Source organism: Giraffa tippelskirchi, chromosome 12 (genome assembly GCF_054371585.1).
Source record: "Giraffa tippelskirchi isolate mGirTip1 chromosome 12, T2T-mGirTip1v1.2.pri, whole genome shotgun sequence".
NCBI lineage: Eukaryota > Metazoa > Chordata > Mammalia > Artiodactyla > Giraffidae > Giraffa > Giraffa tippelskirchi.
The window spans coordinates 26,618,922-26,632,985 of NC_137286.1; the positions used below are offsets into that span (position 1 = coordinate 26,618,922).

At 39.5% G+C, this 14,064-nt stretch overlaps 2 protein-coding genes across 25 annotated transcripts in view; one reads left to right on the top strand and one right to left on the bottom strand.

Moving 5' to 3' along the window:
• The window catches only part of HECTD1 (HECT domain E3 ubiquitin protein ligase 1), a 74,045-nt gene extending 71,506 nt beyond the window's left edge, over positions 1–2,539 (top strand). For all 20 annotated transcript variants that reach the window (XM_081548011.1, XM_081548012.1, XM_081548010.1 and 17 more), the window contains 2 exons: positions 1,316–1,460; positions 1,574–2,539. In XM_081548011.1, coding sequence (XP_081404137.1) covers positions 1,316–1,460; positions 1,574–1,711 — 283 coding nt within the window. In that variant the 3' untranslated portion in view covers positions 1,712–2,539. The remainder of the gene's footprint in view (positions 1–1,315; positions 1,461–1,573) is intronic.
• AP4S1 (adaptor related protein complex 4 subunit sigma 1) overlaps positions 1–14,064 on the bottom strand; it is a 49,957-nt gene that overhangs the window by 4,169 nt on the left and 31,724 nt on the right. For 2 of the 5 annotated variants that reach the window (XR_014070753.1, XM_081548064.1), the window contains exon 6: positions 5,969–6,503. The exons of 1 other annotated variant lie outside the window; for it this stretch is intronic. Coding sequence is in view for 1 of the 4 variants with exons in the window: in XM_081548064.1 (XP_081404190.1) it covers positions 6,375–6,503 (129 nt within the window). In the remaining 3 variants the exon portion in view is untranslated. Of the gene's footprint in view, positions 1–3,791; positions 4,185–5,968; positions 6,504–7,759; positions 7,915–14,064 lie in introns of those variants that run through there. 2 more of the 5 variants (XM_081548066.1, XM_081548065.1) reach the window with 2 other exon arrangements.

Consider the following 14,064-nt stretch of genomic DNA (forward strand, 5'->3'; position numbering starts at 1 on the left):
GAATTATATGTATAAAATGAGAAAGCAATGAAGTCTCATCATTATCAAGATGCATATTCATTGATAAGCCTGAGTTTATATAGAAAGTCACCTGAATCTTGGCTGATGTTAAGATTCCTTTACTCACTGTATTTTAACTGTTCATCATCTTAACAGTTGGGTCATTTATAAACCCTTAGGCTTTATTGCTTTTATATTAACCTTTATTTTTAAATATTTTTAAACTTACAGAAAAGTTGAAGAATAGTTAAGAATTCTTATGTATTCTTTATCCAGAATCACCAGTGCTTAACATTTTGCTGTACTTTTACATTATTTCTCTTTATACACACACACACACACACACACACACATTTTTTTCTGAACCATTTGAGGATATGGTGCATATACCATCTACCTTTACTCTGCAATGTATTAATGTACATTATGAGATTCTCTCACATACCCACACTTGTTAGGAAATTTGTGATTCCATATTATTAGCTAATCCATGGTGTACATTCTAGCTTTGTTGATCATTCCATTGATGTCTAATAGCACTCAATTCACTCCTATTCTCTTCATATCAGGAAACTGTATTTAGTTGTGATTTATAAGTTTTCAAAGTAATGTAAGTGAGAAAGTATTATTATTTTAAACTTAAGTAACATTGTATATATAGCTTTTTTAAAGTAAACTTTCTATTGAAGTATAACAGAGAAGTACGCAAATTGCATGTAGAGCCTGAAGAATTTTCACAGAATGGACACACCTACATAATCAGTACCCAGAATGAGAAAAAACTCCAAAAGTCCCTGTCCCCATTTACTATTTCCTAGTCATTAAATCACTATTTCCATTGATTAAGTTTGCTTGCTTTTTGAACTTTAATAAATGAAATCATGCAGTATGTGTTCTCTAAGGTCTGGTTTCTTTAATATTATCATTATGAAATTCATTTGTGGCATATACTGATACTTTATTTCACTGTAACAGTTACAAACAGGGATTATTTCAGATCCCCGTTGCTCGTGTAGCCATATTTGGACTAACTACACATGCTCATCTTGAGCTTTTCTGATTTGCTGGCTTTGTTGCATATTTGATTCCTATGTGCCATTGGTATTTCTTACCTTTATAAGACAGTCTTTGAAAGATATTTTTTAAGTAGTTTGTATCAGCTCATTTTATACTTACCAAAAGTCTCTAGACATTGTGGTTCTTTTGACATGTGGATATTCGTTTTGGGGGGTTATTGTTGGCTTATAAAGTAGTGGTAGTATTTTTCATTTAAATCAGCTATCAGATCACTGTAACTCTGTTTTTCTTCTTGTAGCCCTGGATTCCTTAGGTTCGTGCGGGTTTTATGTGGTATGTCTTCAGACGAGAGGAAAGCATTTCTGCAGTTTACCACTGGTTGTTCAACTCTGCCCCCAGGGGGACTGGCTAACTTGCATCCCAGGCTCACAGTTGTACGCAAGGTACAAACTCTAGCTACTGGGCAATGTAAACCAAATTTAGTTACCTAAGGGTTGAAACAAATGCATATTTAAAGTCACGGTCTTCTATTATTTTCAATTCTGTTTCTGTGTAGGTTGATGCTACTGATGCAAGCTACCCATCAGTGAATACATGTGTGCATTATCTAAAGTTGCCGGAATACTCTTCGGAGGAGATCATGAGAGAGCGTCTGCTAGCTGCTACAATGGAGAAAGGCTTTCATCTCAACTGAGCTTTGAAGTGCAATGGAGACATCAGAGACTTAAAATTCTAATGAAGCCTCTTGTGTTTGTTTGCAGAGAAGTATATGATCCTCCATGCTAATGACACTTGCCTTTTTTTCCACCATTAAGGCTTTAAGAACATGTGGAATAAGTTTGTTAGCTGCTAATGACAAAACAAATCCTTTAACTATCCAGCCAGCAAGTACATAGCACAGAACACTGTGTGTTGCTACAAGGGCTCATGTGACTGGAATAAGGTGGTTCTACTTGACTGTTCCAAAGAGCAGCTTCTCAGATCTTCAGTGTTCACTGGTAAATTTCTAACAGTGTATTTGTGTAAAGTTTGTCATTTCATACTTCATACACTACAGTTGCCATCACTGATACCTGTTTTGCTGGCTTTTAAGCTACTTGGTCAAAAATCCTGCTTCCTTAAAACATAGAGAGTTGATGAGCATCTCAAGCTTTTTCTTTTCCTCTTTAATGATGCCTGCACTATCAGAGTATATCTAGTGTTCTCTCTTTTGTTTGGCATATAATCATGCACAACCTTTTTATTTCTTTGAGGTGGGAGTATATTTTTATTTCCAAAATGCCATACTATAAAGATCAAATTCTTAAGTGTGTTTGTGCAGTTCAAAAATAAAAGATATATTAAGGGGGGGAGGAAAAAACACTGGTTTAGATGCAAGGCACACTTAAAGCAAGTTTTACTTTTGGTTGTATTTTCTTTGTATATTATAAACATTTATTTAACTTGTTGCAGTTTGAAGTAAAAAAAAATTTCCAAAATGTATGCTCAACAATAATCATTAAAATGTTTGCAGCGTACAAAACTGTGTCATGTGACTGTTTCACTGCAGCCATCAGACTAAGAGCTTAAATACTTGTCATTTTGAATCACTGACATTTCGTTTTTTGAAATTACTACAGGAAGAAATGTTTTTTCTATGTAAATACACTTGACTGAGACTGGAAAGCTAGCAGAAATACACTTCCACTTGCTTGTGATCCAACTCTTACGTTCTGTCTTAAAGTATTCTTCAGCTAAAAATAGCCATGTTTTTGTGTTAACTTTTTAAACACCAAATCTGCTACTTACCATTGTATCTTCAGTGATGTGTAAGTCTAAGATCCAAGAATAATTTTTGAATGTTGTGTTGGTGTGAAAAGAAACCACTGGGATAATGCTGTTTCCTCCTTTTTAAAAGAGGGGCTCTATTTCCATTTTCCAAATTGTTTCGATTTATCATATATGCATTTAGGTAAAAGTAAAGTCACTAGGCCTGATTTAGCCAGATGGCTTTTATAGGAGTGAAAAGCATTTTTGGGAATCACCCACTAATTTACCTGTTGAAAAGGTACGTTCCCTTTCTACATTAGAGATTTCTCCCACTGCAGTCAGTCATTTGGGTAGTGTTTCTATTCTCTACATGAGAATATTGTGACTGTGTGATCAGAGGCAGCATTTAAATAATTCACCTTACTGTTAGTTTCACAGTTCTCTGTGAGAATAAAAGTTAATAAAGCATAATAGCAATATTTAAATGTATGACCTATGCTTTAATCCAAAAGCAGTAGTGGTGATTGTCTCAAAAAAGTTATGGATGCATGACTAGAACTTTACATAAGTGGTAGAATTAAAATCGTTTGTGTGTAGTATTGCCATTATTTAAGTCTCTAAAACATCTGTCAGTAGCCAACTTTTACCAAGACTAAGTCTAGTAAGTACATGCGTGCTCAGTGGCTCAGTCATATCTTAACTCTTTGCAACCTCATGGACTGTAGCCCGCCCCCAACTTCCCCCCGCACCCCTGCTCCTCTGTCCATGGGATTCTCCAGGCAAGAATACTGGAGATGGTTGCCATTTCCTGCTTTAGGGGATCTTCCCAACCCAGGAATTGAGCCCATGTCTCCTGCAGCTTCTGCATTGGCAGGTGGATTCTTTACCACTAGCCACCTAGGAAGCTCCTAGTCTAGCACAGGGGTCAGCAAACTCTGGCCTGCCATTTGCTTTTGTGTGGGCCATGAACTAAATCTGGTTTTGAGTTTTTTAAGTGGTTGAAAAAAATCAAAAGACTAATAATATGATGTGAAAATTTTATGAAATTCAGATTTCAGTGTCCATAAATAAATGGTTTTATTAGAACATAGCCATGCTGATTTATTTATATATTATCTATGGATCTTTTTGCATTACAATGGCAGAACTGAGTGGTTACAGCAGAGACCATATGGCCCACAAAGCCTTAAATACTTACTATCTGGCCCTTTGCAGAAAAGGTTTGCTGAATCCTGGTCTAGCACATTGCTACAACAGGTAAAACTGATGAGTCTTGTTATACAGTGAGTAACTCTGAAATGCCAGGAATCTTTCTGTAGAATGAAAAGTCCAAGGACAAGGTAAAGCTGCCCAGTCTAAGACATAAATTTCATGAGTGTGAAAATCATTAAGCTGGTAGTCACAGTTGAGCAAGAAACCTGAAATGGGATGACACAGGCTGTCACAGACGGAGTCACATTACAGTGTACTTTGTATGAGTCAAGTATTATGAGACATCTACTTGGATCTCCACATGGAGTATTTTTTCCAGTGGTATCTACCTAGTATTTTTTTGTTGTTGTTCTCTCAAGATACTAAAATCTGTGCCAACATGTTATTTAAATGCTATTTTGGTATGACCCAAAAATTAATTTTATGCACTCCCTTGTTACTTCTGGTGTACCAGTTTCAGCAGTTACCTGAATGTGCTACTGATTAAGTGCCTATCAACTAGGACAGTGTTTTCCAACTAATGTCTCAGAAAGACCTCCAACGCACTTTGATCTAGACTGGGCTTTCCCCAAACCTTGGTTTCTCAATGCATACTATTCACTGTTCTGGCAGGTCAGAAGCCTTTCCTCTGCCTTCCTGAACTGAGTCCAGAACAAGATCTGCTTTTGGAATCCATTATTGACTGGTTGCCTTGGTCCTCATAGATGCAAACTTTTGAAGTATATAAGGGAACTTTTAGAAACAAAGAATTTTCACAAAATTCCTCCTACACATACCCAAGAGAGTGAGAGAGAAATTAATGGTGAATGAATTAGTACCTAGAATGTCCATTTATGTCCTCTTTTGGAGGGTAGAGTGTTGTAGGTAAAGTAACTCTTGGAATTCCATAGGATGGCACGATACCTTCACACATCAAGACTATATTTCTATTTCCTCCATTGTACCTGCCCTCCTGCCCCTAACATGCACATGAACATGCTTTTACCTAAGGCAGTTCTGCATCTTCTACTGTTGATGAAGCAGCAAAAGCATGACTATAGAAAGGTTTGGGAGGATCAGGGCATTGCTCTTCTATAGTGGCTTAGCAGTTTTCTTTGCTTTAGGACATTCCAAGCAAGAGAAGGGGTTGAGGAATAAAAGAGAGAGGGGTAGATTCATTTCACAGTAACCTGAACAGATATTCTCTTGCATTCCAGTTTTAGACTTTGAACTAAATTTCATTTACCAATAAATTTACTAATAAGATAAACCCTTTACAATACGGCACACAGGATAGTCAGTTCTGTGTGTGCTCAGTCGCTCAGTTGTGTCTGACTCTTTGCAGCTCCAAGGACTGGAGCCCACCAGGCTCCTCTGTCCATGGAATTATCCAGGCAAGTATACTGGAGCAGGTTGCCATTTCCTTCTCCAGGGGATCTTCTGACCCAGGGATTGAACCTGTGTCTTCTCGCATTGGCAGGATTCTTTACCACTGAACCACCTGGGAAGCCTTCAGGATAGCAGTAAGGGCTGTCTTAATGTTTGGCCACTCATTATAGTAACATTCTTTATAGAGTTAATTACATGATGGCATTGTAATTGTTCAGTACCTATAAAATGTGTATCAGGCTTTTAGAAACTGGAAAGAATTTTTCATTAGGTGAAGGACTGATGTTGAAGCTGAAACTCCAATACTTTGGCCACCTCATGCGAAGAGTTGACTCATTGGAAAAGACCCTAATGCTGGGTAGGATTGGGGGCAGGAGGAGAAGGGGATGACAGAGGATGAGATGGTTGGATGGCATCACCGACTTGATGGACATGGGTTTGGGTAGACTCCGGGAGTTGGTGATGGACAGAGAGGCCTGGTGTGCTGCGATTCATGGGGTCACAAAGAGTTGGATACGACTGAGCGACTGAACTGAACTGAACACATATTTGGTAAACTTTTGACTTTTTAAAGAAAAAGATAGCATTCAGAAAACTATTATTCAAAGTGCTATGCGTGTTCAAGTTAATTTTAACAGTTTATTGGCCAACGGAGAGCTCTCACATTTTCTTCACACCTGGTGGTGCTATTCCTGAATTTATCTCTGCAAAGTCAAGCAGAGACCAAAAACTTTCCCTTAGTACTACACAAAATCTAAACAAGTGAGGGAAAAAAAATTGCTTATGGTCAGAAAATAAAACTTGTCTCTCTGTTTAGAGAAAATTTTTCTTTGTACATCGTATTTTAAAATACACTTTTGTTTTCTGTTTAGGAACTGTGGAAAACACCTGTTTAAAAGTCTTTGGAAGGATAGCCCATTTTGCAGTGTTTGGTCTTCCAGGTTCTTGTGGGCTAGCGATGTTGAGAGGTACTCCATGGTATTCTCGTTTCCTTTGAGTCGATGTTGTCTGGCAGAGCCTCTCTGTTTTCAGCTCTCTGACATCTTATCAAGAATTAGTAGAGGGGCAAGAATTCTTGCCCGATTCGTTTCCACAATGCAGCCATTTAATACCATCTCATCCAAAATGATGTGTACTTTATCCAAATTAAACATTATCTAGGGTTATTATTAAGGAAATTAGTTATAGAAATGTTAACATTCAGTAAATAATAACTTATGACTTGGAATTTTTCTAGTGTAAATTAGTCTAAGCATGAAGGTTTTTTTTAACAGATTTCCTAAAATTAAAATTGGTATTTATACTAGAAATTATTACCTTCATGTACACAGATATACCTAATTTCCCCTTGGTTAGGCTAACTGGATAATAGACATAGAAATGGAGCAGCTATATACCTTTTAGCCAGAGGGAGAAGGAATGTACTAAGAGTTGGAGAATAAAGCAAGTAAATTTTGGTAAGAGTGTGTGACCTGACCTGAAGAACAATGTCTTCCCAGACAGCAATAATAACAGTAAATAGCCATGACTTACTGAATACTCATTATGTTCCAGGCATTGTGTTGAGTGTTTTACATATATTATTTCAGTCTTCTCTTTGTTTCTGTGATGTATATGCTAACATTATTCTCATTTTACATAGGAACAAACAGGCTCAAAGCCATTGTCCATGGTCACATGGCTAGTAATTGTAACTTTGGAATTTACACCCAGAGTTTTGGCTCAGCTGCTCTGCTTCCAGACTTCTCAGGAGAGGCCCAAGGCTGCTGAGTATACACCCTTCCTCCACCCTCAAACTTCCACCCTCCAAAATGCCTTTTCAACACAGCACCCTTAGCATGAGACACGCTAAAGGAAAAAAAACAATCACTAGGAGAAATGAATGAAGAAAAGCAAAGCAATGCTGATTTAATTCCCAAGGAGATAAAAATTCCAATTTTCAAGGGAGTACTTATAAATGGAGTGTTCTAAAAATACTCATTTGAGAATTATGGAGCCACTTTAGCTTCCCAATGTTCCTGGTAGAAAGTCAGGACAGGGCATAGGAGAAGAATAAAATATTGTTAGACTATGATATCTAGCTAATTAGAAACTGCCAAATTCTTCCCCCAGGAGTACCTAACTTTTCCTTTGTGAAACTGCACTGGAAGAGAGAATTAAACTCTGAGGGTGATGATGACAATGTTGAACATTTCTAAAGTCTACACTTGACTATCTTAGGTTTCCATTACCAAAGAGCAGGATCATGGTCTGTTTTTTTTTTTTAAAAAAAAACAAAAACTGATAAAACTGATAGATTATTTCAAATAGACAAACTTCATTCAACAGGGAGTGATTAAATGTATAAGGAGAGTTCATAATTAGTAAATCTTTGTAAAACGAGTCACTAGTAATTGCAGATGTTCAAGGATATTGTACTTGTTTAGTGAAGTACATCTACAGGCTATGAGACAATCCTGTGAATGACTTTTAAGTTTCTATTAGGCTCTGTGTTAATACCTCATTAAGCTCTGTGAAAATAGTCCTTCCGCAGAATAAACTGTTTTTCAGGAGCCCATGGGAACTGTCCTAAAGTGACCCAGAAAAGAAAAAAAAATAAGCTTTACTGTTACACCTATTAATAATGTCTTCCAATTAGATGGATGATTGCTTTATCCATGGCCAACCTGGGACTGGAATATTAGGCCCTTGACTTAATCCTGTTCACTGGACCCAGAAGCCACAACAAGGCAGGAATGACAGCGAGGTATAAAAAAAGGCAGAAGCACAGGTGGCTGCATGAAAAAATGCCCTATAGAATCCCCCTGTTGTATTTTTTTGGTGGCAAGGTGTTGTTTTTTTAATTATAGTTGACTTACAGTGTGTTAATTACTGCTATACAGCCAAGTTATTCAGTTATACATACACATACATACATATATATGTAAAACCAATATTCTTTTTTAAATGTTCTTTTCCAAAATGTTTTATCATAGGACACTCAATATAGTTCTCTGCTATACAGTAGGACCTTATTGTTTTAAGGCCTAGTGCCTTTGAAAATGTCAGTCCATCCAGGGTGATGCTCAGAAAGAAGATCTCATTTTAATGTAGTCTATTTGAATTGATGCAAACTGCTCTGAAACACTGCTCCATCTCTGGCAAGAATATGATCAGCAATTCAGATATCCCCTTGAACAACTAGCCCAATGTTTTGAAATTCGGATTAGAATTTACTGCTGAATCTTATCAACCACTGACATCTTTACATTACAAGGTCAAGATCCTTCAGTAAGTTCTGAATTTCCCAACATCCTGGAAACATGAGTTGCTTAATGAGGTCATTCTGTACTGTGGGCATGTGATGGCCTGTCTGAGTATCTGGCTCAATCCTCTAATAATCATGCAAGTTTCTGGCACTGTATAGGGAAACCACAGACCAAATCCAATGTGAGGCAAAAGCCTGAAAGCTGATTTCCTCTTGGAATCATGTGACACCTTTAAAATAAGAATCCAGCTGTTGTTCATATCTTGATTTGGTTCATAAGCAACTTGTACACACTAGCAAAGCCAAGAGTAATGGCATTTGACTAGCCAGGTGAGCGGGGACCAAAAAATGCCCTATATGCCAAGGCCCATGGCAGTAAACAGGCAAACATACCTCAGCCCTGACATTTAGAATAGGAGGAAGCAAGAAAGGCATAGGCTGTTAAGAGGGTCCAACCTTCAGGTTATACTGAACTCATCTGACTTAAAAAAATCCTTGAGGAAATTTGTTTACTCTCATGGGCACCCTAAAGTTGGAGCTGACAGGAACTAAAAATAGCTTCTCAGAGAACAGGTTCATAAAGCCTCATCTTTTCTCAACCCAGAAACCTAACAGCCTTTCTGAATTCTGGGTAATGTGGATTGGAGTTGAATACTGTAGGGCCCCAGTAATATTTGTGCCACTTGACATCAATTTTTTAATTAAAGTGATTGAAATGTTTCTGGTTTATATATTGGAATTTTGATCTCTGGATCATAAAACACTTCTTGAACATAGTATTTTAATACAACTCTGGTGGTCTGGTTCTCCTTTAGGAAGAGAAAACTGGGCAGCATACACTCAAAGAGGACCTCAAAAGCAATTCCAGTAAAGAATCCCGTCTAGGAACTAAACTTTCTGATTCTATACTTTGCTCTCAGATCCCTTGTCTTCTTTTTTTTTTTTAAAGATCATAGCTAAGCAAAGTTTTTTAAGTAGGGTGGGGGGGGAACATATTCTCATTTTTTTATACTTTAACTCAATTTCTCATATAATTAGATTAAGTTGCAAAGGGCTTAGTTGTTCACATTTCCCACAGAAAATCAAATACTACTGTAAAGAAGATTATCATCTTGAGGATTCTGCACAGTTTTGGATATATTCTCCCTGCAATAGTCTTCTGTTCATGTTTACACTTTGTATGGTCTTTGTTAATCAGGTCACTGAATAGGAGTGTTGTCTTTTTTTGTTAAGTAGGTTTTCCATAAAGACCCACTCCTATTCTGAGAGCAACAAAGATTTGTGTAATTTTTTTTTTTAGTTTACATAGGCTTATAACACATACATCAAAGTCAGAATATTGGGGTCAATGGACCTGTCATTTCTTGTGGTTCCCCACTCCCAAACTCTCTGTTGCTTCTCATAACTTGCTTCCACTGTTCCTGAGTGAACAGAACCAGAAGCATGGAGCCAAAGGAGTGGGGGTAAGACAGAGGGAACTGGTGAGGAGGGAGAGGAGGCATAGGAGAAATAGTAGGGGGTGAGTATGGTATCTATAGGACTCAGAAACACATGTACAGGAAACAGATGGCGAAGGCTAGGGAGAGCCAAAACAGTCTCGAAGGCAGAACTGTTTAATCTGGAACTTGCATATCCCTTTCCCAGGTGAATGGCTTGGAACAGTCCCTTGGGGACTGTTCCCAATTCTGAGACTAACTGCTCCTAACCTGACTGGAACTCATGCTGGAGAGGGCCATGGACTCCTTACCCCTCCATGCCTGCCCTTCCCAAAGACTGGATTAGCTGCACAAATTCCCTTGGGCCCATGGGCCACCTCTCTTCTCTTGCAGCCCTGCCTCCAATGGACATAGTTTCAAAAGGAAAAAAAAAAAAAAAATGTTTAGAAATCTCTGAGGTGAACGTCATTTTCGGAAAGCAAGCTCTTATTAAGATATTCAGGTACTCTCTTCAAAATGTTCCATGGTTTCCGACTCCTCCAACCAAACAAAGCCCAGTGTTTCTCTAAAACTTCTCTAATTCAGAAAACACCAAGACAACAAATGGTGACAGACACTTTATGCAAGTTTTCTTAGAGACGAAATTGCTACCGTCTACTCCAGATGATTAGGAATTTTCAAAAACTGTGTCAAATTTAATCTATCAAATTTATAGCCCTAGAATCAAAGACCCTGGAAGCCCTGAGACCAACACCAGCCCTGTCACAAAGCAGCACTATGGGTCAGCAATCCACAGAGCAGCTTTGGGGCAGAGCAGGTACCCATCCCTGAGCCTCATCCTCCTAGTCTAAAAAGTGAGGCTTTAACTTGATGATTATATCATTTTCTTCCAGCTCCAAAGTAAGCAAACCCTCTGACTCTAAAAGTAACCTTCAGGGACAGGAAAGCTAGTTTACTCCTTTCTGATATTTTCAAACCATTCCTGATGTAATCACATGCTTCACCATGCCTCAAAAGAAATTATTTTGTAATAACAATTAATTACTGTAAATTTCTGAGAGAACATTTCAGTTCCTTTAGAAGCTGCCATTTCAGTGTTGGATGACTTCCCTGGAGAATTTCCTTGGTCTTCTTGCCAATATTTCTGTAGCCCCAGGTTGAACAAGTACTTTTGTGATTTCTCATTAAGTCAGGCTGGAGTTATCTCCCATTTGGAGAAGCCCTATTCTGGTTTCTGGACCTCTAAAGGTATTTGGGATTTTAGGAAAGTAATGAAGGAATGATAGACACGCTCCCCACTGGGGCCTGACAGGCCCTGATGGCAAATCTTGGTAGTATTGCTTACTGTTGACAGGGTCCCTTTGTTCCTCCTGGGGTACACCCTGCAACTAGCTGAGTCACAGTGCAGACAGGATGGAAGCCTTCCCTACTCCCCACCCTCAGTTGCAGTAAAGAAGGCATGTTCCACATCACCCATATGAGCTTTAAGTTTCTGGAATTAATTGCTCAGGCTTTTAGGCTTTAAGCACTTGTGAAATAAAAACATAAGTGTTCTAAAGATTTTTTTTTTTTAAAGATATTTTTGAATGACGAAGACATTTCTGGATTCTAGACCTAGCCTGTATTTGTGGACACAAGAATATAAATAGGGACCGCAGCCTATTCCTGACTTTTCTTCTCATGCCTGTGTGTGGAATATCCGTTACCATCCCAGCCTCTCCATCATTCCTGCCCTCAGTCCTGGGTTACGAATGGGAGAGAGGCCTGCATAGGCCCTGGCAGCAGGTACTGGGATGTCCAGGTACTCACTAAATTCTGGGGACCCAGGTAGCTCAAGGGTGGTCAAGGAGTGGATGCAGGACCCTGAAGGCTCTAGGTGAGCACCCTTATCCCACAGAGAGGGATGCTGCTGAGGAGAGCTAGAGGGGAGTCCTCTAAAGCATGGGGCCCAGGAAGGGAACCCTGGTTGTCCAGGTCTAAAGGCAGCACTGCTGCATTCCACTCTAGCCCAAATAAATGAAGTTTTTAAGCCTCTTCAAAGGCACCAAATACCAAAAGGGGTGGCAAGGTTTTCGGTGCCTTCACACACAGCAGGTATGCTCTGAGCTGGGGAGGAGCTGGACTTCTACACAGCGCTGTCCATTGGTGCCACCCTCTGACTATTTAGCAGAAGGGGGGTCGAATTGCTCCTTTGAATTATGAATTGTCTGGAGAGTTTAGCAAACCTGGGGCTCTGGAGCTGAACATATTTTGAGAGGCTCATCAGTTGGTTCCTAACAACTATCTTGATCCGTGGAATTTGAAGTCTTTAATCAGTCTACCAACATATCAGGTAGGGCAAACTTTCCTGAGAGAGGCCCTCAGGCACCAACCAGCCCCACAAGTGGAGTGGAATGTGAAGAGGGTACAGGAGCTGCTACAGTGCAACGCACACGAATGATTTAGGTCACTGTCGTGCCTGGTCCCTGGAGTGCAGGCTGCCCTACCCAACACTACTCCACAGCAGAGTTCCCACTCAGTAGAAGGGTTTTCAACAAGCCAGACCTATGTCCTGATTTCTGGAGCTTAGGTCATTTCTCTTTAACATTCCATCTGCCTTGTTCTATGATGTTAGTCTTACCAGAAGTAGAACAAGTCTGTACTAGGGAGATATGTAAATGGTACTTTGAATTTCCCAGTGTCTAACCCTGCAGGCTCTGGAAAACCGCCCCCTCCTTTAAAAGTTTCTAGGTGGTAATGTCTCCAGAGAGAGACTATGAGTAAAGGGCTTCTTGGGAATTCCATAAGGTTAAATCATGTCTGTTCCCATATGGACTGACACAGAGGGCTTTCCTAATCTAAGCAAACACAAAGGTCATGACCTGTTCTGGGTAGCTGGCTCCAGGTTGCAACTGGGTCAGCTGCTGGTTCACCGTTTCAAGGCCCAAGGAAGCTACTTTCCGGGCACAATGCTGGTTGCTCTGGCAGGTTCCCAGGTACAAGCTACCACAGCACTGATGCAGGATGTCTATGGGTGGCACCTCTAAAGGGCTCCCTTGTCTTCCTGTTAAAAACTGGTGTGGAGAAGTCTTCCCTGGATGTCTTTGATGTGACAGTTTAAACAGAACTATGTATGAGGCAAAATAGAGTTGTGGATTTGTAATGTGACTTCTTTTCAGATGGATGAGGGTAGAAACCCTTTGTGAAGGTCAGTAGAAGACCAGTGCCCCTGCCCTGCCAGCTGCTGCACTTTTAGACCACAGGACGGCCATGTGAACTTCACCTCAAGTACAGACATACACTTCCAGATCTACAGACTTAGTTCCCTTCTCTAAGTGATGAAAAATTCCTAATCTGTCAAGTGGATGTGCCTAAGTAACTGCTGAGGGACAGTAAATAGGTTAAGTAGGTCAGAGTGGAAGAGAAGGCAAAAATGAAGCTAACTAAAATGATGGGAAGAGACAGAAATCGTGTGCTTTAGTGTGAAAATTAAATTCAAACAAGAATGCTGGAGCTCATTACATTGACCTATGCTATACACTAGACAGATACAAAGACAAACCCATCTCTACTTCTATTAAACACCTAGTCAGTATACAAGACACATCTATAATACACACCCTACTACATCTGATTCACTTGAATCCTGAGTATCTAGACTTGAAAGACTCTCCCATCCTGCTCTAGGTGTAAGGCAACTCAGCTCAGTTACCTAGAGTCATGGCAACATCAAACAGTAAAGCTGAGAGTTTATTAAAGCTCTTCCAGTTTAATTCCATCATTCTGAGATGAGAAGTTTATGTGTTTTGTCTGATACACATACCCAATTGGTGGCAGGACTGAAAGCAGAACCTGGGTGTCTGTATTTCTGGCAAAATATCTATTAAATGCTTTTGTTAACTTACTGTGCGTGCATGCTAAGTTGTTTCAGTCATGTCTGACTATTTGTGATGCTATGGACTGTAGCCCACTAGGTTCCTCTGTCCATGGGATTCTCCAGGCAAGAATACTGGTGTGCACTGCCATGCCCTCTTCCAGGGGATCTTCCCAACCCAG